This window comes from Nicotiana tabacum, chromosome 20, assembly GCF_000715075.1.
Source record: "Nicotiana tabacum cultivar K326 chromosome 20, ASM71507v2, whole genome shotgun sequence".
Lineage (NCBI taxonomy): Eukaryota > Viridiplantae > Streptophyta > Magnoliopsida > Solanales > Solanaceae > Nicotiana > Nicotiana tabacum.
In genome coordinates this window covers 146,424,982-146,448,657 of record NC_134099.1, presented here as the reverse complement: position 1 = coordinate 146,448,657, position 23,676 = coordinate 146,424,982, and the positions used below count along the sequence as shown (strand labels likewise).

General features: G+C 37.5%; 3 protein-coding genes across 5 annotated transcripts; 2 read left to right on the top strand and 1 right to left on the bottom strand.

The window, feature by feature from the left end:
• Positions 1-6,585: 6,585 nt before the first annotated feature.
• Positions 6,586-10,464, top strand: LOC107822685 (inositol polyphosphate multikinase alpha). 2 transcript variants are annotated; one of them, XM_016649242.2, is made up of 2 exons: positions 6,586-6,714; positions 9,217-10,464. In XM_016649242.2, the coding sequence occupies exon 2, from the start codon at positions 9,297-9,299 to the stop codon at positions 10,293-10,295; it is 999 nt and encodes a 332-aa protein (XP_016504728.1). In that variant the 5' UTR covers positions 6,586-6,714; positions 9,217-9,296; the 3' UTR covers positions 10,296-10,464. The 2 variants fall into 2 exon arrangements, with proteins under 2 accessions (XP_016504728.1, XP_016504729.1); XM_016649243.2 differs by having other exon boundaries at positions 6,595-6,714; positions 9,297-10,464.
• A 118-nt stretch (positions 10,465-10,582) lies between these two features.
• Positions 10,583-20,287, bottom strand: LOC107822683 (protein FRIGIDA-like). Of its 2 annotated transcripts, none has more exons than XM_016649241.2 (3): positions 19,551-20,287; positions 11,664-11,839; positions 10,583-11,555 (listed from the first exon to the last, which is right to left on the bottom strand). In XM_016649241.2, exons 1-3 carry the CDS (start codon positions 20,209-20,211, stop codon positions 10,740-10,742), a joined length of 1,653 nt encoding a protein of 550 aa, XP_016504727.1. In that variant the 5' UTR covers positions 20,212-20,287; the 3' UTR covers positions 10,583-10,739. The 2 variants fall into 2 exon arrangements, with proteins under 2 accessions (XP_016504727.1, XP_016504726.1); XM_016649240.2 differs by having other exon boundaries at positions 19,518-20,286.
• A 1,801-nt stretch (positions 20,288-22,088) lies between these two features.
• Positions 22,089-23,132, top strand: LOC142174590 (uncharacterized). The gene has a single exon (XM_075240411.1). The coding sequence runs from the start codon at positions 22,089-22,091 to the stop codon at positions 23,130-23,132; it is 1,044 nt and encodes a 347-aa protein (XP_075096512.1).
• Positions 23,133-23,676: the final 544 nt, after the last annotated feature.

Here is a 23,676-nt window from a genome sequence, read left to right as displayed (position 1 = left end):
ATAAAAGCTTCTCACTAAGGGTAGAATTGTAAATTTAAGTTATATTGTTACCAAATTTAGAAAGAGATCTTTCTTTTTGGAACGGACCAAAAAAAAAATAGGTTCACATAAACTGGAACAACGGGAGTGGTACTTACGTAATTATTACCAGCTCAGATCCAATTTATATCTACTTATTGTTTTAACAGTTTAGTACACCTCTTAAAGGAAATATTTTAAAGTAGTTTTAATCACAAAATTATTAAATTAGAATATTATTTAATTTTTTTTACTGTCTATCTTCCTTTTCATCTGGTAGATTTTCAGATTTCCAACCAGCTCATCTATGGTCAGCTCCTGCAAATCCTTTGCTTCAGTAATAGCATTCACTTTACTCTCCCATGAACTGGGCAGGATACTAAGAATCTTCCTCACTAGCTTGTTCCTAGGAATGACTTCACCAAGTGAGTGTAACTCATTTATGATGGAGGTGAATCTTGTGTGCATATCTTGAATAGATTCATCGCTCTTCATCCTAAAGAGTTCATACTCGGTGATGAGCATATCAATCTTAGATTGCTTTACTTGAGTGGTTCCCTCATGTGTTGTTTGCAAAGCTTCTCATATCTCCTTGGCGGTTTCACAAGCATATATCTTATTGTATTCATCAGGTCCTATTCCATACATCAAAATTTTCTTGGCACGAAAATTTTTCTCCACAGCTTTCCTGTCTGCGTCAGTGTATTCTTTTCTAGTCTTTGGCATCGTCAATGGAAGATCTCCGACGTTCTTCGTTGGGATATAAGGACTATCACATATGACATCCCACAACTCATAATCTTCAGTCATGATAAAATCATGCATTCTTGTCTTCCACCACCTATAGTATTGCCCATTGAACCTGGGTGGTCTATACGTAGATTGACCTTCTTCAAAATTTGGTGGAGCAGCCATAAGGATCCTTCCTAGGTATTAGCTTGGTAGGAGGAACCCGCTCTGATACCAATTGATAGTTTATATGAGTCCACTAAATTATAGAGTACCAGGTCCTCTATGAGTTTCCACTAAGGATACTAATAAAACAGTAAGTAAATAAGACGTGGAGTTTTACATGAAAAAATCCCTGCTCAAGGGGATAAAAAACTATGACCTACACTGATAGGATTTCAACTTCACTATGAACAACTTTTAGATTACAATCTATGCAATCTAGGAATTAAACTCGTAATCCCTCATTAACTCATAATACACCTATTACAAGCCACTTTACAATACACCTATTACAAATACTTCAACTCATGACTAACTCTAGTCACGACACAAACACAAAGGGTTTATGGTTTTACAAAAGGGGTTCCTAAGCAATGCTTCTAGCTAAGCAATTTAGGAATTACAATGAAGAACAATTACAAAGTTACAACTCAACTAAGAACAACAAAATACTAGATTTAGGAACTGGTCCGTATTAGCATTAAACTTTGTTCTTGAGGTTCTTGAGAATTAAATTCAGTGTCTCAGAAGGCTTGAATGCTTAAAGTGAATTCTCAAGTGTTCAAGTGATGTTTTGTTGTAATACTCTTGTTAATACACCTTTAATGACATCACTTGAATGATATAAGCACTTGGTTGGTCAAAGGACAAGTGACTGCAGAACTGTGTTGCACTCTGTGCACTATTTCTATGGCAATCACTTTTCAGTTGTACACAGTTAACTTTCATACTGCTGGCAGGGACACACAAGGGATCAGGTCCCTGTGTTGGTTCTCTGTCTTCTATAGTTGCAGCAGTTCACATTAGCTGGAGTCCATTGATTAGCAATGTATACTAAGTGTGTCAGGTTCCCTATCTGGTTCTTGATGATAAGTTTGTTAGATCATCAAAACATAAGGCTAATACATTGAAAAAACATCATAAAGCATATTGAATTAGATTTGTGCGAATATTGCATTTACGGGAAACAAAAGATAGTTAGTTTTTCAAAGGCAGGACGGACGCCAAAGAAAGAGAAGCTGGAACTAGTGCATACGGATGTGTGGGGACCAGCTCATGTAGATTCTCTAGGAGGCTCACGCTATTATGTCACCTTCATTGATGATTCCACGAGAAAGGTATGGGTTTATTTTCTGAAAAATAAATCTGATGTGTTTGTTACCTTTAAAAGATGGAAAGGTGAAGTTGAAAATCAGACAAGCCTAAAGTTAAAATGTCTAAAGTTTGACAATGGAGGATAGTATGATAGTCAAGAATTTAAAGCATTCTGTTCTGAGAATGGGATCAGAATGATCAAGACAGTTCCTGGAACACCGGAACAAAATGGCGTTGCTGAGATGATTAATAGAATCCTGAATGAATAAGCCAGAAGTATGAGAATACATTCTGGGTTGCTAAAGTATTTTTGGGCGGAGGCTATTAACACGGAAACTTACCTCATAAGCAGGGAACCCTCTATACCGCTGAATTTTAAAATTCCTGAGGAGGTATGGATAGGAAGGAAGTAACTCTCTCACATCTGAAATTTTTTGGTTGTGTTGCTTATGTGCATGTAAACTTTAATGATAGATATAAGCTTGATCCTAAAGCCAAGAAATGTTTCTTTATTGGGTATGGTGATTATAATTTTGGTTATCGATTTTGGGATGATTAGAATAAAAAGATCCTAAGACACATGAATGTCATATTTAATGAATATGTGATGTACAAGGACAAGATTTAAGTAGAACCAACCACCACAACAGACAGACATCTGAAATAATTGAGTTAGAAGAAATCTCAGGAAATGAAGTGGCTAGAGACACTACAACTGGATCTGAAATTGAAGATGCCGAACCAGAAGCTGAATCTAGATCAGAACCAGAACCAAAACCAGAACCAGAACCAGAGATAGAATCAGATGGAGAACCAGATCTGGAGTTAGGACTTGAATCAAATTCGGGATCAGTTAATCCTGAAACTACATTAAGGAGATCTAAAAGAGTCACGAATGCTCCAAATAGGTTAACTCTCTCTATCTCTCTCTCCATTATTTACTTCTGACTGATGCTGGAGAACTAGAGCATTTTGTTGAAGCAATGAATGTGATAAACTCTGATAAGTGGAAGCTAGCCATGAAAAAATGGATGAATTCTCTTCAAAAGAATAAAATATGGATACTTACAGAGTTACCAAAAGGAAAGAAGGCACTGCAAAACAGGTGGGTGTACAGGGTCAAGGAAGAGCATGATGGTAAGAAGAGATACAAAGCACGGTTAGTAGTAAAAAGCTTTTAGCAGAAGAAAAGGATTGACTACACCAAGATTTCCTCTCCTGCAGTCAAATTAACTATTATCAGATTGGTGCTAAGTATCATAGCTGTAGAAAATTTGCATTTGGAGCAGTTAGATGTTAAAATTACTTTCTTGCATGGTGACCTTGAAGAAGACATCTACATGAAGCAACCTGAAGGTTTTCAAGTTTCTGGTAAAGAAAACCTTGTGTATAAGTTGAAGAAGAGTTTGTATGGTTTGAAATAAGCTCCCCGATAATTGTACAAGAAATTTGAAGGATTCATGCATAACAATAATTTCACACGATGTGAGATGGACTATTGCTGTTATATCAAAAATCTTGATAAATCCTATATTATTTTACTGTTGTACATTGATGATATGCTAATTGCAGGATATAACACAAATGAGATCAATATAGTTAAGCAACAACTAGCGGAGGAGTTTAAAATGAAAGACTTAGGACCAGCTAAGCAAATGCTTGGAATGAGGATTAGCAGAAACAGGTTTGAAGCAACCTTAAAATTATCTCAACAAAAGTACATACAGAAGGTACTAAGCAGGTTTAGTTTTCATGATGCAAAGACCAGAATCACTCCACTCGAAAGCCATCTTAATCTATCGAAGGACCAATCACCTAAGATAGATGAAGAAAGAAAGTACATGTCCAAAGTTCCATATGCTTCAGCGGTAAGAAGTTTGATGTATCTCATGGTTTGCACAAGATCTGACATAGCCCATGCAGTTGGAGTTGTCAGTAAAGACATGTTAGATCCAGGAAAGGAGCATTGAGAAGATGTAAAATGGATATTGCGATATCTCAGAGGAACCTCAGGTATGACACTTTGTTTTAAAAGGAGCAATATTATCTTACAAGCTTTTGCTAATACAAATTTAGGCGGCGATCTGGATAGTAGAAAAAGTACCATAGGCAATGTGTTCACCTTGGGTGGTACTGCTATTAGTTGGATGTCCAAACTTCAGAAAAGTGTTGCTCTATCTACCACTGAAGTAGAGTACATGGTAATCTCAGAAGCTGGAAAAGAGATGATTTGGCTCAAGAATTTTCTTAAAGAGCTATTTAAAGAGCAGGACAATTGTGAGCTTTTCAGCAATAGCCAGAGTGCAATTCATCTTGCCAAAAATCCAGTATTTCATGCAAGATCAAAGCACATCTAGTTGAGGTATCATCTTATCCGAGAGTTGATAAGTGAAGGAATTCTTTCCCTGCAGAAGATACCGGGATCAAAGAACTCATCAGATATGTTGACCAAAGTTGTCGGTGTTGACAAACTAAGGCCGTGCATCGCCTCAGTTAGCCTTCAAAACTGATAGAGTGAAGGCGCCATTAGAGAATAGAAAATCTTTTTTTAAAAATATCTTTCTTGATATAACATAGGTTTGAAGGGGAGAATGATGGGAGCAAACCTTGCTATTATTTGTAAAAGAAAGAAAAGAGAGAAGACATAATAAAAGTGAAAAATCTCAAAGAAAGAGGAGAAAAAGATATGTGAAAAAGACAAAGAAAGAAAGGCCGGCAGAATGAAAAAGACTGCAAAATCTGTATGCATTAAATTTGTTTACAATCGCGATGCCGTCCTGCCGTATGTTCATATCTTGCTGAAGATTTCAGCTGATTCCTCTGCCTATAAATATGCATTCCCTTCTTCAGTTGAAATCATCCCTCACAACATTCTTCTTTCTCTCTTAACATCAATATAGAGCTATTCTTTGTGTGGCCATGAAGTAGGCAAAAATTGCCGAACCACGTAAATTTTTGTCTTGTCTTACGACTTTTTATTATTTTTCTCTTTGAAATTACTACATCCTTCATTTAATCCGACACGCTTGCCAACAATGTTCAACAATACTTTTAGATTTTCAAATAGTTCTTTACTTCTATTGCTCTGTAAAATCTTATCTAAGATCAACAATATCACAAGAAAGATTAAATGAGTTGGTTATATTATCAGTGGAAAGTGAACTATTAGAGAAAATCAATTATAAAAAAATTATTAACAACTTTATATATCAAAAAGTTAGTAGAACAGACTTCGAATAAAACATATCTTATAACTTTCTTTTAAAAATTTAGGCCTCATATTAAATTATGTCTTTAGGCCCCGCATGTGCTTGAGCCGCTCCTATAGTTAAGTTTCTAATCACCCTTAATCACATAAGCTGCATGTGTTCATCTGCAATCTGGTAAGCCTCTCCTTAGTTAGCAACCTGCCTTGGTTAGCTAACCAGATAATAAATCTTTGTTTTGGCTGCAACATTATGGTCCATATTAGACTGGCCTCTTGTAATCTTAATTACATGTACCCATAATAGAGCATGGTAACTTCTATCACTGAATATGCACCATTTGAAGTGAGTTGATTACTCCCCATCCTGATATCACTGAGCCATGAGGACCTTGAGCAAATTCAGCTTCTTTTAATACCAGCTATAATAAATCAGTGGTTTGTGACTCCAAATATCATTCTTCTTTTATTAAAAAATAAATAAATTATATCTACATTTTCGAGCTCACATCCTCAAGGTTAAAATTCGTGAAAAGTTCTTTAAAATTCGTCTGCAGAGATTCATGATGTTTATTTCCAAAACCTTACCTCAAGGTTAACATTATGATATGTTGAAGAGATTGTTTGGTAGGATGCATTAGAGAAAATAATGCATGCATTAATTTTTGGTATTATTAATCCCTTGTTTGGTATACTTTTTAAACATATGTATTACTAATTTTGATATTATCCTATGTACAACGACACAACTAATACATAGTAAACCATGATATTAGCAATATCAAGGCTATTAATGCATACATTAGTATGGTTAAAAGCAAAATTATCCTTAAAGTCTCTTAAAACTAAAGAATATGTATTTTAATTTTTAATACACATTACCAAACAGTGGATAAGAATTAATTTTTACATAATTAATGCTTGCATTATTAAATCATGTATTACTAATACAGCTTATTAAGTACTACAAAAAGTCAAATTTTGGATTATATCAAAAGTAGCCAAAATGAAAGAATATTTTCATGAGAGGGATCTTTCGTTGGCAATGTCAAAAAACAAGAACATAAAAAGGGAAAAAAGAATACATACATTTATAGGAACATCTTTTTTGAACAGATTAATTTAGTAAATTAAAAAATAGGCATGCGGAAAAGCGAATACTCCTTTTGAAGTTCGGATCTGATACGAATACTACTTTTAATCAGTTTTTATTCTCTACAAGCTTCCAACAACAAGTATCAGTACAATTGGTAGGAGCTAGACAGAGAAATAACACGTGTCAGATTATAAATCTTCCACATCACCGCCTTACTACAGAGCTCAATGAACCCGCAGTAGTCAATCTTATTCTCCTCCTATTTAAACCTTGTTCTTTCCAAAATTCTCACAACTAAAATCTCACTTTTCAAATCATTGACTGCTTCTTCGAAGGAGTTGAAAGAGAGGTAATTATTTGAATTTTCTAATTCAAAACTTGCTTTATTTTTTTTTTTCTCGAATTTTGATGTTGCTTTATGTGTAAAGATTGTTAATACCTATAAAACGTCTTTTTTATTTTTCAACAATGTTTTATCCTTTGGCAGTGATTCAGATTTTTAGGCGGAAGAAAACTTCAGCTTTGCTTTTATTTTAGCATGTAAAGAGAAATAAATACTTAAAGTTGCAAACTTTGGTCTGATTTCTATGGTTTATTATTCATATGCTTTTGTATTTTTCTTATTGTTGCTATCACATAGGCCAAGCTGGTTTAATTTTCTAGTTCAGTTGTATGTTTTATATTGTGAAAGAACTTAATCTGACACCACTTTTTCTATTCCTTTTTGTAGATTTGATTTGATTTTTATTTCTAAGTATACTGCCAAAGTTGGGATTTTTTCCCAGGTTTCTTGCATTTTCTTAATCTTAGAGCGATATTTTGTTCCTTTATCTGTCTAAAACCCAGTGATTCATGTCTATGTTATGCTGCAAATCTGTACTTTACCTGTGATCTACCTATGCAACTCTTTAGAGGTCAATCCAAGATCTAAAGGCAAGGGATGTACCATTAAATATATATATATATACATATTTTTTGAAATTTTTCTTTGACTTCTCTATATACATATATTGTCCAAGTTTGAGGTCGTTGGGTCGTGCTGGATCTGCCTCTGCGACTGTTCAGAACGGGAAACTTAGTGCAACCTTTACTAAAATAGAAGTGGTTTAAGTTTTTTCCCGGCCCAGAATATTACATGACTATCTTTCGCTTTTTTCTCTCTCAATCCACTTGTACATTGGATCAAATTGGACACGGAGGTTTCATATAGCTAATTTTAACTTTTTTTTAGATTGATGCTTACTTGATTGATAATGTTGACTTATTAATTGGAGGAGAATGGATACAAATGATTCATATAGTAGAATACGACTAAGTTAGGATTCAGGTTACGTGATTGATATATGTCCAACTTATTCATTAAAGGGAATGTACTAGACAATTTGTTTGTGCAGATAACTCGTGTAATTCTACAAGAATGTGGTGCAAGCTAACTGGGCATCTTGTATTTCTAACTTGTTTCCTGTTTTTTTTTCCCTTAACCAACTATTCTCTGCATAATTTAGTGATTCTGTTATAGGTGTTATTTCGTTTTGGTCTTGTGACTTGTGTGTTAATGTATTAGAGGTCAAATTTGTGTTGTTTGTCCTGGAAATTCATTATCCAAAATGAGAATGACACCGTGTGGTTGTCCTGGTGGATAGTAATTTTTAAATCCATCCGTCAGCGGTTGAGCCGTTAATGGAATCATTGTTGGTGATGGACCGGGTGAAAGAAAGTCTAACAAAGAAGAGAAGTACCTGCATAAGCTTCGGCATGGGAGTCAGGAAAGGGTACCTCAGGAATAAATGAATTGAAACAAGAAGTTTGGGTTATAGTCTTATATTTCTCGTCTTGTTTAAAGAGTTTGAGTACTGATAGACAGGACCAGCTAAAGAAGAAAACTAGAGGGTGTTTGGCTAAGCTTATAAGCTGGTCAAACTGGCTTATAAGCACTTTTTGGCTTATCTACGCTTTTGGTAAAATTAAAAGTGCTTATAAGTTAAGTGCTTATAAGCCAAAAATAAGTCAAAAGCCATAAGTTGGTCTCCCCCAACTTATCAAATTTCAGCTTATAAGCACTTTAAGTTTGACCAAAATATTTACTATTCTATCCCTAAAATACTTCTTTTTAAAACAAAACTCTTCGTATACCCAGTTCTTCAGCTGCATATTATTAATTTCAGCACTTTTATCCAAACACATAACTGCTTATTTTTTAAATCAGTTTCAGCACTTAAAAGTGCTTTTCAGCACTTAATGTTTATCAGCTACTCTAAATTAGCTAAGCCAAACGGGCTCGTAATCATATCTTGGATGATCAACCTTGATTGGCTTTGTAGTGTATCCTTAAATTCGTGCATCTCTTGTGTAAGTTGGTTTCCTCTGGTAGTTTCTTTTAGCTTGTTTGAGCATAAGATTTGGGAAAATAATAGTAATGAAGTGACTTAAATTTGATTAATGTCATAAAAGGTGTTTCCAGGAGACCATGAAATATTTGACCACTCGGACTATATGGGAAAAATGTAATTTCTCACCAGTGATATCCTAGAGATAAAAGCATAACTAAGTCTTCGTGTATGAGACAACTGATATATTTTCTTTTTCTATTTTTTGATTTTTACTTTTTCTTTTATCTTTGGGCTCTTTTGGTTCTTGGATCCGTAGTGATGATCATGGTGAAAGTTAATTTAAGTTATATGTGCTATTGCAATCCCAATAACAAAACTGGAGTTCGATTCAATCTATTACTTGAATATCTTGGTTTTGCAAGTACCAAGAATTCAATGATTTTCCTATTCCTTTTACTCTGTTGCACTTTTTGCTTTTCCTTGAGGCTGATATGAGCTGTAACTGGGTCTCAATTTCACAGGAACGACTTTTTGTGTCAGAGACTTTGATTGCTAGATATTTCCCTTCTTTTTATTCTGAAGTACTTCACTTTCTGTGAAGATGCTTAAGGTCCCTCCCCATCAAGTTGCAGGACACGAAGCGGTCGATGGAAAGCTGGGTCCCCTCGTGGACGAATCAGGGCGCTTCTACAAGCCTTTGCAAGACGATGAACGAGGGTCCAATGAGGTTGCTTTCTATAGTTCATTGTCTACCAATAGTGGGATCCCGGAACACATTCGAAGATTTTTCCCCACCTTTTATGGCACTCAACTCATAGAGGCATCTGATGGATCTGGCTTGAAGCCTCACTTGGTCTTGGAAGATCTTGCTCGAGGTCAAGTCAACCCGTCAATTATGGATGTAAAGATTGGTTCAAGAACCTGGGCACCTGAAGTATCCCAGAAATACGTTGAGAAGTGCTTAAAAAAGGATAGAGAATCATCAAGCCTTCCATTAGGGTTCAGGATATCGGGGTTGCAAATCTTTAGAAACAAAGAATTAGGCTTCTGGAAGCCGGGAAAGAAAGCTGCTCAGAAACTCTCTACAGAGGAAGTCAAGTTAGTCCTGAGAAGGTTTGTTTCTTCGAATACATTAAATGACTTGGATCTGGAACCAGACTGCGGTCTCGCGTCAACTGTCTATGGCGGCTCTGCCGGCATTTTATCTCAGTTATTAGAGCTGAAAGCTTGGTTTGAGGATCAAACTATATACCACTTCTATGCTTGCTCAATTTTGCTGGTCTTTGAAAAAGAGCTGGCATTGGAAGGAAGGAATCCAAATGCTCAAATCAAGCTGATTGACTTTGCTCATGTTAACGAAGGACGAGGTGTCATCGATCATAACTTCTTGGGTGGTCTCTGCTCGTTGATAAAGTTCGTTTCTGAAATTCTTACTGCTCCTAATGAGTACAAAACAGAAGTCTCTGCAAAAGATGGTCAGAAGAATCTTATTAACACTGATAATGGTGTTGTAGCTGATCAGGAGAACCTTATTAACTCTGGTAATGGTGTTGTCGCTGACCAGAAGAATCTTACTAATGCTGTTAATGGTGTTAGCTGAACCACTTCAACACTTTGGAACCATTTAGGAGCATGGATTCCAAGCACACCATGATTGTCCACTTACACGCGTTTTTTAAGATTTATTTGAAGTGTAAAGACAAGCAACAACATTTTTGATTGGATTGATTTGATGTTGCAAGCATAATTCTATGATCATTCTTTGTGTGATACTTTTTGCATATTTGAAAATTTCAAGTGCCCAATACAAGAGCTTGCCAAACATAATATTTTACTTTATCGAGGAAATGGAATTTTGTTAAGAGAGTAGAAACGGAGAGATTCGTATACCAGGCCTTGAAAATTGAGCAGGATCATTTACTTAAGCTAGTAAAACATAAGAACATTCCCCACACTTGTGCATCTTTGATGCAATTAGCATATCACATTACAAAATTTTGTATACTACAAGAGATTACCAAAGTTCTAGAAGTTACTGCATGCCTTAGGGATAATATGTCCTTGAGTACAAGTAGGAAGAACGATGGTTAACAGAGGGAACAGCACCTACTGCATATGAACCACTGCTCTGATATGGTGCACTTCTTGGAACAGTATTAGCCAACTGATAAGGATCCGAAGCAGAGCTCAGGCGACCGACACCAATGGGAACACTGTTTGGCAACCCCATAGAGCCTTGCCACGGTGGTGGTGACCCGTATCCATAGTTGCGAGAGACGGACCTCTCATGCATGGATGCATCCCCTTGCCATCCATATAACTGATAGTTATAATTTCTTGCTTGCCTGGCTCTACCAACAACCGGCATCCTTCCACGAAATCCAGCATATGAGTCAGCTTGTAGAACATTATCTGTGCTTCTTGTTATACCTGAACCAAATCCACCCATAACCACACATCCCCTACTTGCTGCTAGTGAGCCAGGAACAGTATCAGCTATCGAGCCAGCAATAGGTCGTGGTGACAAAGAATAATCATAAAAGTGGCCGGCAGTTCCACCTTCTAGCAAGGGTCTCTGGCTACTGACGTGATTAACAGCTCTTTGCTGTTCTGAACCTGGAATACGTGTGCGCTTTGCTTGTCTGTCATCGAACCTTCTAGACAACCCAGTTTCATCAAATTTCCAGTTTTGCACCATCTTCTCCCTTCTTTGATCATTCCTAGCTATTTTTTTCTCCAAGCTCTCAATTCTGTCACTGATACGAAACCGTGGAATAAGCTTTGAGGGATCAATGTTATGGGCTTCCAAACATTCGATGACAGATTTCATAGTAGACAATTCCCTCTTGTTTACTTCATTCTGTATGATGTAACAAAGAGCAGTTATGTTTAGGACATAGGAGAAGGAACAAAAGGGTTGGGGGGTTGGGGTGGGGTATTAGTGTTCGAGATGAAATTCAAGAATTACCACAACATCATGTGAACCATGCGATTTCCATTTCCTTTTCTTCAGCGATTCTTTAAATACATGTAAAAACGATGACAAAATTGTGCAAGGGCTAATTTTTTCCTCGACGCCAAAAGTATAAGCAACATCAACAGCCTCAACTTCCATCTTATGCTTCACCATGCCCTCTATTATTTCTGTTGCAAATTTACATAAATCAAAGTTAGGGGGTCAGATAAATTAGTAGGTCCTCATGCGGGCCAAGGGCCCAAGTATCAAGTGGGGAGAATAAAGCATGTATCCAAGGTAGCATATAAAATAAGTTAAGTCATAGTCACTTATTTGTTAAAATATATGAGGTGGATTATGCGCTCCTGGACTTGACCTGCAGGTTTTCCCCTATCAAAAAATTTCCCCCAACTAGAAATGAAAGAAAAGGGCACCCAAGTACGCGACCTAGTGGTTAATGAAGTGGATGAAAATTATCGGAGACCATGGTGCAAATCCCACTAGAGCCAATAAAAACGAAAGGTGAATAGGTGATTTCTTCACAACTGCCTAAGCCTTGGTGGGCAGAATATATAATACTCTGATATTTGTGCCGGTGGGGAGTAGCAGCTACTCGGTGGAATAGTCGAGCCTCGCACAAGCTGCTTCAAATGCCGCTAGTGTTTTTGAGAGCCAGAAGAGCAAAAAAGCGACAAGGGCTTGTTTCTCTTAAATCGAGAAATGAACGACATCTTTATAGAAGTACCAAAATATACCTTGCGTGCGCGCACACACACAACACACACACACACACACACACACATATATATATATATATATATATATATAAAAGCAAATCTTTCAATTTAAAGACTAAAAAGTCGAGTCTCAAAAATCTATGTATATATAAGCAAATCTTTACAGTTATAAGCTGATTTCTTATAATAAAACAAAAGTTAAAAGGAATTGAAAGATAAAAACAAAAAAGGAACAAAAGCAAAATAGCTTTAAAAGAAATATATCTCTAAAACAAAGAAAGAAGGGAACAAGTAACTGTAGCAGTTGCAGCAAACGTATTTGAACAGTGAAGGGAAAAGAGGTGTGGAATGAAGGTGCAAACTAGAGAACCAAATTCAGGTAGAGTAACAGGTAATGAAAGGTCACATCGCGACCTTTGATGAGATCTTACATGGAATATCACGATATAGAAAAACTGTAGCACCACAGCAAGGAGAGAAAATGAAAGGGATGTAGCACCACAGCAAGGGAAGAAAATGAAAAGGGAAGTGCAAAGGTGCCAGAAGAGATATATAAGTGGTTTTCACCAATTCAATATCTTTAAGCTGCTTTACGATTTTAACACCATTACCATAACGCAGACATGAAAGCAACACAAGATTCTCTTTATTTCGATGCCTTTAAAAATGGTTACTTACCACATCAAGAACAAAGGTGCTGATTTTACCTCCAAAGATATAGTTCTCGCGATTTTCTAGCATTATCACCTTAAACATTTCTTCTCCACATATAAGAACTTAGTTGGAATAATTAGCAACTAATACAATAGCATCATCCTAAACAGTATAAAAGCCTCCTTTTTCCCGGTATAAAAGCCTCTCTATTTTACTGAAATCATCTACTTCAAATTACTTGATTGAGTGTGTGACGACCCGGCCAGTCGTCTCGTGAGTTACCGCTCTGTTTTTTCCCATTTCTGCTTCCTATTGCTTTGTTTATCGGTTCTATATGTGATCGGGTTGGTTGGCTCGGGTTCGGAAAGGTTTTGAGAAGGTTTGAGACACTTAGTCTCTTTTGAGGAAGCTTAAATTGGAAAAGTCAACTGAATATTGACTTATGTGTTAGAGGGCTCGGATGTGAGTTTCGATGGTTCAGATAGCTTCGGGAGGTGATTTGGGACTTAGGAGCGTGATCGGAATATGTTTTGGAAGTCCGGAGTAGATTTAGGCTTGAATTGGCAAAAGTAGATTTTTGGCGTTTTCCGGTTGATAGGTGAGATTTTGATATACGGGTCGGAATGGAATTCCGGAAGTTGCAGTAGTTCCGTTAGGTCATTTTGGATGTGTGTGCAAAATTTCAGGTCATTCGGACATGGTTTGGTATGCTTTTTGATCAAAAGCGTAATTCGGAAGATTTTGGGAACTTAGGCTTGAATCCGATGTGTTTTGGTTGATTCGACGTTGTTTGAGGTGTTTTGAAGATTGGTACAAGTTTGGATGGTCGTATGTGACTTGTTTGTGCCTTTGGTTGAGGTCCCGGAGCCCTCGGGGTGATTTCGGATGGTTGACGGAAAGAATGAAAATTTGAGATGGCAGCTGAAGTTGAAGTCTACTGTCATAACCGCATCTGCGGTTGGGAGGCCGCAAGTGCGACCCCCGCAGACGCGGAAAAGAAGTCACAGAAGCGGAAAAAAGCTAGGAAGGCTGTGACGGCAGAAGCGGTTGGGTAACCGCACCTGTGATGGCGAAGGTGCGGAGCGTGCATCGCAGATGCGGTATTTAGGACTTAAGTGAAAAATCGCAGAAGCGGTTCATGGACCGCAAAAGCGGGATTTTGGCCGCAGATGCGAAATCCCTGGGACAGAAGGTATAAATTATTTCCTTCGCGATTTTTGAGCCATTCCACCATTTCTAAGTCGGTTTTGGAGCTTTTTGGGAGATTTTGAAGAGGGATTCAAGGGATATCGTTTTGTTGAACCTAAAACTCGTTCCTATGGTATTATCTCACGGATTAGAGCTGTAATTAATGGAATATAAGGGTTAAAATTGGGGAAACTAGGGTTTGGTGTTGGAGACCTAGACTTGAGGATTTGAGGGACCATTTGTGGTCGGATTTTGGTACTTTTGATATGTATGAACTCGTGGGGAGATAAAGAATCTATTGATGTGAATTTTATCGAATTTTGAGACGTGGGCCCGAGGTTGGGTTTTAGCTAATTTCGGGATTTATGTTGTAAATTGATTATTTTCGCATCGGCTTCGTTCCCTTAGCATATTTTGACGTCGTGATTCTGATTTTGGATAGATTTGACGCGAGTTAAGGCCGATTCGAGGGGCAAAGGCGTCGCGGGCTAGAGTTTAAACCGGATTGAAGTGAGTAATGATTGTAAATATTGTCCTGAGGGTATGAAACTCCGGATTGCACATCGTTGTGCTATATTGAGGTGACGCACACGCTAGATGACGAGCGTGGGGTCGTGCACTGTTGAGGATTATGACTTAATCCATCCTGAATGATTGTTTTACCGCGTATTTGACTGAAAACTGTTTGCTATCATCATGTTTTGGGCTGAATGCCATATTTGGGCCTCGTGCTAACTATTTGAACCCTTAGGGAATTTTTACTGATATTTCCTCACTGTTTTGACTTTACACTTGTACTCAGTCATGCTATATTCTACTGTTTTCATAACTCAGTCATGTTTACTCTGTTTTAACACTTAATATGATATATTAAATGATATTTTGAGGCTGAGCATCATGTTTTACTGTTTGCCCGAGTGACTTATGAGATTCTGACTGAGTAAGGCCGAGGGTCTATGTTTTGAGAAAACACTGATTATGATTATGAGGCCGAGGGCCTGAGATTTGTACGCCACGATGTGGCTTGTTGATATGAGGCCGAGAGCCTATGTGACTACGCCACGAGATGGCTTGATATTGCGCTTGGGCCGTAAGGGGCCCCTCCAAGAGTCTGCACACCCCCAGTGAGCGCGGGTACCCATTGTGATATATGTTAGAGCCCGAGGGGCTGGTATTGTTCCATGTATTGCTCGAGGGGCTGATTCTGTGGTATTGTGCCCGAGGGGCGGTTCTTTATGTGTTTATCTTTCCTAATTGTCTGTCATTTACTTGCTTAATTGTTAAAAGGCATTCCAAAGAAGTTTTAACTGAACTAAAGTGACTTTGCATATTTTCACTGTTTCATTACTTTTACTGGTTTTCACTACTTCCTTATAACCTGAAATATGCCTTACGTGATTTCTTATTTCTCAGTTTTCATTTATTATTATTACTCACTGAGTTGGAGTACTCACTTTACTCCCTGCACCCCGTGTGCAGATTCAGGCGCTGCAGATCCTGCTTGCGAGGGTTGAGAGCTCCTTGCAGATTTTGGAGTTCACGAGGTAACTGCTCGGCGTTCGCAGCCCCGTGTTTCTCCCCCTATCTCATTTCTTCTCTTGTTAGTGATTCTGTAATAGCTGAGTAGACTCTTCAGACTTGTAGTATATTGATAGATGCTCATGATTGGTGACACCCCGATGTCGGGATGTGTTGGTTTTAATTCCGCAAATTGTACTGTTTACTGCTTATTTTGGGATTTTATCATGTTAAAGGCTTAATACTTATTATTTTAATTGCTTAAAAATGAATTGGAGGTGTGTAGGCTGGCCTTGTCTTCACGAGAGGCGCCATCACGATCGGGTCCGGGTTTAGGGTCGTGACAGAGTGACTTTTGATTCTTCCCACCAAAACAATATATGCAAATGAAGAAAGCACCGAGTCAATTTAGTCATCAAGTCCATAGCCTAACATATCCCACTTCCTTCATGGGAAAGCAACAGACTCACCCGACCCTACTTCTAAAGATAGATAGGAAATTAGGGGGTTAACTGCTGAATGTGGGTAGTGACAACTGAGAGCAATAACAAGAAAAGCTTCTTCAGTAGCATCTTTGGTTGTTTGTGTAGAACAAAGGAATGAATATCGGACCCTACTGACGTTTAGTTGACAACCTACATCTGAACACAGGAACAGTGTATGCCATTATGGGGCAAGAAAAGTAGAGCATGGCATTTCTAGTCAACTATAACTCCCCAAGTTAGTATAGATATGCAATGTGCATTTTTTTTTAATATATAAGTAATATACTAATATGCATGCACAACATTGTCATTTGCATTTGAGGTAAAGGTTTAGTATAGTTTCTTAACCCATTTAGTTTTTCCAAAAGAAACCTCCTATGCACGAGCTTCTACTAGAGAAATTTGTCAGAAAAAACATACATCTGTTGCCATTGCTTGTAAACTAATTGTAGGTGGATGTGGAAGGCACATGGAAGCTGATGCGCTTCGCAAGGTTGGCCATAAAGTACCATAAGTTGGTCAGATTGATGCTCCGAGATTTGTTTACAAGGCTACCAAGTAGAAGCAGTCCCTCTACTCCTCCGGAGTAGGGGCAAGATCTGCGTACACAATACCCTGCCCAGACCCCATTTGTGGGATTAAACTGGGTTGTTGTTGTTGTTGTTGTTTGTTGCTACCCAGTAGAAGCAACCAAATAAAGATCGGGTTTCACTAATTAAAAAACAAACAGGGTTGGAAGCTCTTAGCGTCTCTGGGGCATTATGGAGAAAAAGCAAAAACACTTCTGAATACATTGAGACGAGCAACAATATATACCAGGATAGAAGCTGTTGTAGAAATAGCAATATACACCAGTTAATGCAGTGAAAGAGATTATTCTTTATGGTTAGCCAAATCTAAAACTAAAGTTATGCTTAAACAGCTAAGTATCTAGCTAATTTAAGTTGAATGGCAGTCTTACTGGGATACTAGTCTGTATTTAGGGATGGCAATGGGGCGGGGAGGGTTTGAACCTATGCGGTTGCGGGGCGGGTTTGGGCCTGAGCGGTTGCAGGGCGGGGCGGGTTCACTTTAAAAATAAATATTTATGGTTGCGGGCGGCTGCGGGTTCAAATCCTGACACAAAATTAAGAAAGAGATGAATCTATTCTACACAAACCTATTGCTGGCTATTTTAAAATCCAACCCCCTCCCCTCGAACACACCACAACCCCACCCCCACTCCTGAAGAAACAAAAAGCAGAAGATAAATTAACAAGTATACTTTGATAATGAAAGAAGGAAACGCCAAATATCTCTTCTAAAAAAAGTTATTTTGATTAATTTCAGCTTTGTAATTCATCTGCATTAATTATTTTCTGTTTTTTATGGGTTAAACTCCTAATAGCTGAAGCATATTCTTCAGCAAGATACAACTGAAGCAACTGAAATAGCTCTAATCATAAATGTAACCCAGATTTAAAATCCCAAAAGAAACATTCCATTTGATATATACCATTACCAAAGTAATGAATTAGTTTAATGAAAGTAAATATAATTAACTAACTTAAAAAGCTTGAGCAGAAAATTCAAAGCTAAAAAAATAAAAATATTAATTGGAGCGGGGCGGGGCGGGTGAATGCGGGTGCAGTTGCGGGGCGGGTGGATGCGGGTGAACATGCTATGCGGGGCGGGGCGGGTTGAAATTTTGTGGGTTAAAACAGAACCCGCACCCGCCCCGCCCCATTGCCATCCCTATCTGTATTTATTGGAAATATGGGGTTTCCCTCTGGCCCATCAACTCTTTTTGAGTGTTCACAGTCTGCTTCTTAAGTTCCTTACAACTTCCAATATACAGATATATCACCCATTTTGTGGTGATGAATAAAATACTTTACTAAACTCAATATAGAAATCTTTAGGGCCTAACAGAAGGTAGAAGTTTAATAATAGCAATACATGTAACTTCAATAGGCGACATTGCATACATTGACACATAAAAAAACGAAAATAGAGTGACATATCAACAAGTAAACAACTATGACATAATGACACGCATTACCACTAGTAAAGGGAAACAAAACTTCCCAACAGGTCAAGCCGTCAAGGCAAAAGAAAGAAAGAGAAAGGGGGTAGAGGACAAAGTGAACAGCTATGCTCCGGTACCTTATAGACATGTTGCTAGGAACTGCCAGAAGTTAAGGAACAACTCTTTCACTACTCACCCACCATGTGCTGCAATCTTACTAAATCCTTTGCAGTAAAAACTCTCACTTCCACAAGAAACTGCCATAGTCAGACTGCTTTGAAGACTATGGATTTTAGGAGCTCTCTGTATACCCCAGACTGGAACTCTAGCAACAACATAGTCACAAGGTATAACAATGAAGTCCAAGACTAAAATTTACCATCACAAATTTTATTACATGCACTGTATTGTGGTATAAATAAACTCAGTACTTCAAAAGACTAAACCAGTTGATTTTCCTACAAATCCTCAATTATCTCGAAGCAGAATAAGTAACCTTCCACCTAAGAGGTCCATCAAAATTTCTTATTTTCCCACAACAAATTTCTTACTTCACATGTTCTCTTTTCACGTCAGGCCTTTCTACACTTGCATCTAGGAGACCCAGCTCTAGTTTTGCCGTTTAGAGCAAACTGATGTATGCAACACCCACCTCACTAATTGAAAGTACAATTAGTTCAAATGCACTTCATATTCATACAATCAGTTCCAGTCAGCTTGATGAATCTTGTATGTCCATTTTGTTCTATACAGGTTTATTTCATTCCAATACTAAATAATATCTTTGTAAGCAAACTTAAGAATCCCCTAATCACACGCTTATCTCTACACATTCAACTAGATTAATCCCAACTAGTTGTTCCCATTGTGTTATGTTTTAGCTCCATCATGTTACATGTTTAGCTAACTCTGCATTGGTTTCAAGAGATTTTAGATACTCTAAGACACCTTCTCTCCATGTGGTCTTAGTTCTACTTCGCCTCTTTTTACTATCTTCAATCATCAAATTGTCACATACACTGATTGATGCATCTAGCACGACTCATCTATAATTTGGCAAAGAGTTTAAGTTCTACGCATTGACAGTGTCAGTTATCACGTAATTACAGGTAAATTTTTTGTAAGCATTAATTGGAAGTCTAGTAAACATTGTAACAAACCTGCTATCACAGATTAAAATTCACTAAATAATGGGAAAAAAATCTTAACATTATCGGTGTATAAAACTTAAATCCTTTTAAAAAATGTACTGCAAAATGATGAAATGCAAATGTACCTTGCAGATAAACAGATAGAGTGGAGGACCGACCTGGAATCTTATCGATGAGCACATTTGATCTCCTAAGTGCACTTTTAATCTCCCTGATGTTACTCTTCCGAATCAAGTCCCTAATATCCTCATTCCTAAAAACTTGTGGAATCCCAAAACACCCAATAAGCAATAGCAATCCCCGCGCATCCCTTTCACTTGCCTTTTTTATACCTCGTTCATCAACCAACCTTCTCCTCCATATAATCGCTGCTTGTTCAGCTTCTTTTGAGACCACTTCATCAATTTCGTCCAAACCCATTAACAAAAAGCACTCCAAAACCAATGCCGACGCTTCCCTATAGGAAATCATCTGCGTATCCTTATTAAGATCTTTGCCTCTTTTAGCATAAAAGTCTCCCACACAGCTGAGTACAAGCTTCGCTGCGTTAGGTGCAAGCTTTAATGCCTCTGAGAGTTGTTCGCGCAGTGTGTTTTCTTGCTCTGGGAGTGGGAGTTGCGATATTATATAAGTTCGAAGTCCCTTGCCGCACATCGTCTTGCAGAGGGTTTCGAGCTGTGGATTTGGAGGTGGTTTTTTTGAGTCTTTTTCTTCGGCGGCTGCCGGTGGTGACGCCGGTGATGGGCTGGTGGTGTCAGCCGTCTGCGGCGTGGCGGCGGTGGAGGTTGGGATCGCGGCTGGACCAGCCGGATTCTCCATTGAAGATGTGATAATCAAAAAGCCTCTCCAATGCCATTTTATTTCATCCTTTCAATTTATATTAGTAGTACAATGTTTCCATTTTAGACGTTAAATACAAGAGAAAATATTTAACAGTACTAAATATAGTATATAAAAACTTTTTATATCTTTGTCTGGAATTTTTAGCCAAAATTATCCCTTATCTATAGCGGTAGGCTTAACTTTGTCCTCTACATATAAACATTAGCACTATTTGTCCTTTAAGTTTATAAAACTTGAGCACTTTTAGTCTCACTAACGGAAAATACTCACTCCTGTTAAAAACCTAACAGAGACATAACACGTGATTTGCACGTGATGCTTAAGGGTAAGAAATACCCGCTCTTTCACCCCCAATTCAGTCAATTTCCCTCCTTTTTCAAGAGCCCCTTCTCCAATTCACTCATTTTTATCTCTATTGCATTCGGTAAAAAAACTCTAGCATTCTTGATTACATTTCAAGTTTTTACTACTTGTGATCCCAGCACTGATTATTAGGAACAATGGTGAAATAAACCCAAGTTATGGTAAGTGTTCTTGCTACTTGTATTTTGTAAATATTCCTTTTTAATTTATTTTCGAAATCTCCACCATTTTTACAATACTTTACTTTTTTTGAAGTTCTATAATATGTGGCCCTTATCTCGAATTCATATAGTATGTCTAAATAAACTTTTAATTTTTTTTATGCAGATCCTTTGTACGAGGCAGATTATTTTACCATTAAAATAACATATGGTGGTTTAATGAAACTCAAGCCTACAAGGCATTATGTTGGGGGCAGAATGAACTTTATTGACTATGTCAATGGGGCTGAACTAAAGTTGTCGATATTCAAATCTATGGCTGAATTATGCGGTTATGGGAATGACTCGGTAACTTTTTGGCACAAGCCCGAGAGGCTAGGTGACAAAATGAGGCTAGTTTCAACTGATAAGGAAGTCGCCGTTGTTGCAAAAGATATTTCAACTGATCGGTTAGTTGATGTGTATTTTGAACATTTGGATTTGTATATAGAAATGGGTATTGAGGATGCTATCTATGAGGGGCAAAACAATTCAAAGAATGATAATCATGTTACTGTTGAAGAATATCAAAAAGAAGTTGGAGGTGAAAATTCTTCAAGTAGTGAAGATTTTGAAGATTCAGAAAATGACTTGTCAGATGAAAATGATTTATCAGAAAAAATTAGAAATGAGAAGCGTAGATATGAGGTTAGTGAAGAGCTACAGAGAAAGTGGAATGTTGAAGATGGGGAGTCGGACTGCTGCAACTCTGATGACACGATGAGCTTACAAAGTGATTCGGATACCGAAAGTTTAAACTTTCCAAAGTTCAACTCCAAAACAGATGGAAAAAATCCAAAACTACCATTAGAGTTAACATTTGGAAACACGAGAGAGTTCATACATGCTGTAATAACTCATGAAGTTAGTCAAGAAAAATACATAAAATGGCGAAAAAATGATAACACACGAGTGAGAGCAATTTGTAGACATTCAGGTTGCGAATGGGAGATTATGGCTTCAAGAATGCATAGGGATAGGGCATTTCAGATCAAGACATACAATGATTATCATAGTTGTAAAGGATGGAACCATAGGAACAACACCATAACTTCTTCCTACATTGCAAGAAGATATCTTGATGACATTAGCAGGCATAGTGATTGGAATGTCAAGGAATTTAGAGATCATGTGAGTGTAGAGCTAAGAGCTCATGTGACATTACATCAGTGTCGAAGAGCTAAGCAAAAGGCGCTCAAAATAATTGATAGAGATCTAAATGCTCAATACAAGGTAATGTGAAACTATTGTAATGAAATTGGGAGGACAAATCCAAATACTTCTATCTATATGAAGTTGGCTGAAAATGAGGTTCCTAACAAACCTAATAGATTTAAGAGAATCTATATTTGCTTTGGAGGTTGTAAGGAAGGTTTCAAGAGTGGTTGTAGAAGGATAGTTGGAGTAGATGGTTGTTGGCTTAAAGGTCCAATGTATGGGACTCAGTTATCAACAGCTATTGGAATTGATCCTAATAATAATATCTTTCCAATAGCATATGCAGTTGTGGAGAAGGAAAGAATGGAGTCATGGGCTTGGTTTCTGAATTATTTGAAGCGTGACTTAGAGATTGATGATGATTATACTTGGACTTTTATGTCAGATAAACAAAAAGGTTTGATTGAAGCATTTAATGAGGTGTTGCCATTTGTTAGTCATAGATTTTGTGTGAGGCACTTGCATAATAACTTTAAGAGGGCGGGATTTAGTGGTATCTCGTTGAAGAATGCACTTTGGAAAGCCGCAAGGGCATCAACAGAGAAGTGGTTTAATACTTGCATGGTTGAGATTTTTGATTTAGACTCTGAAGCTGCTAATTGGTTCCGAGACAAATTACCAAGTGAATGGTCTAAATCTCACTTTTCTGAAAATGCAAAATCTGATATCCTACGTAATAACATGTGTGAAAGTTTTAATGGAATGATCCTCGAAGCTAGAGACAAGCCAATAATCACTCTATTGGAAAAGATAAGGTATTTATTTATGGCTAGAATGCAGGCAAATAGAGATAAGGCTGCCAGGTGGGATATTGGTGATATATGTCCTAGGATTAAGGATATATTGCATAAAAATCAAGCGGGTGCTGCGGAGTTCATTCCTAGAAAATCTAATGAGTGGAACTACGAGATTATAGGGGCAAGCATACATGATAAGTGGGTTGTTGACTTGCTAAACAAAATATGCAGTTTTAGGAAATGGGATCTGACAGGAATTCCTTGCAAGCATGTCATTGCTGCAATTTGGGCTAAAAAGATGAGATTAATTCCTATGTTCATGATTGCTATAAGGTGGAAACATATAGAAGGGTCTATGACTTTGCTATTCTTCCTATGAATGGTCAGCATATGTGGCCTAAGTCCATCAACGTGCCTCATTTGCCTCCACAACTAGTAAGAACAAGCACAAAAGGAAGAAAGCAAAAACTAAGGAGAAAAGAACCAGATGAAGTAGGAGCAAGTAGAACTAAAATGAAAAGAAAGCAGAATTCCTTGCTTTGTAGCTTATGTCATGATGTTTGCCACAATAAAAGAACATGCAAATTTAATATTGTTCAGCCAGATTCCCAAGTTGATGAGGCTTCATCTTATGCTCTTGCCTCGTCAACTCGTGCAAAGCTTCCGATATCAATAACTTACAATTGAATTCTGTTTATTACGTTATTATAATATGAAGTAATAGTACCATATATTTTGTTTGCAGGTAAGAAGAGGACATGTGGCGCATGAACATATGCAATGTGCTCAAGAATTTGATTCTTAACATGACTGAAGTTCTGATATTGTTGCTGCTGAAATATTGATATTTTGTTGCTGAAATGGTGATATTTTGCTGTTGAAATGCTCGAATGAGTACTTTTGCCTCTGAAATGCCGAATTTT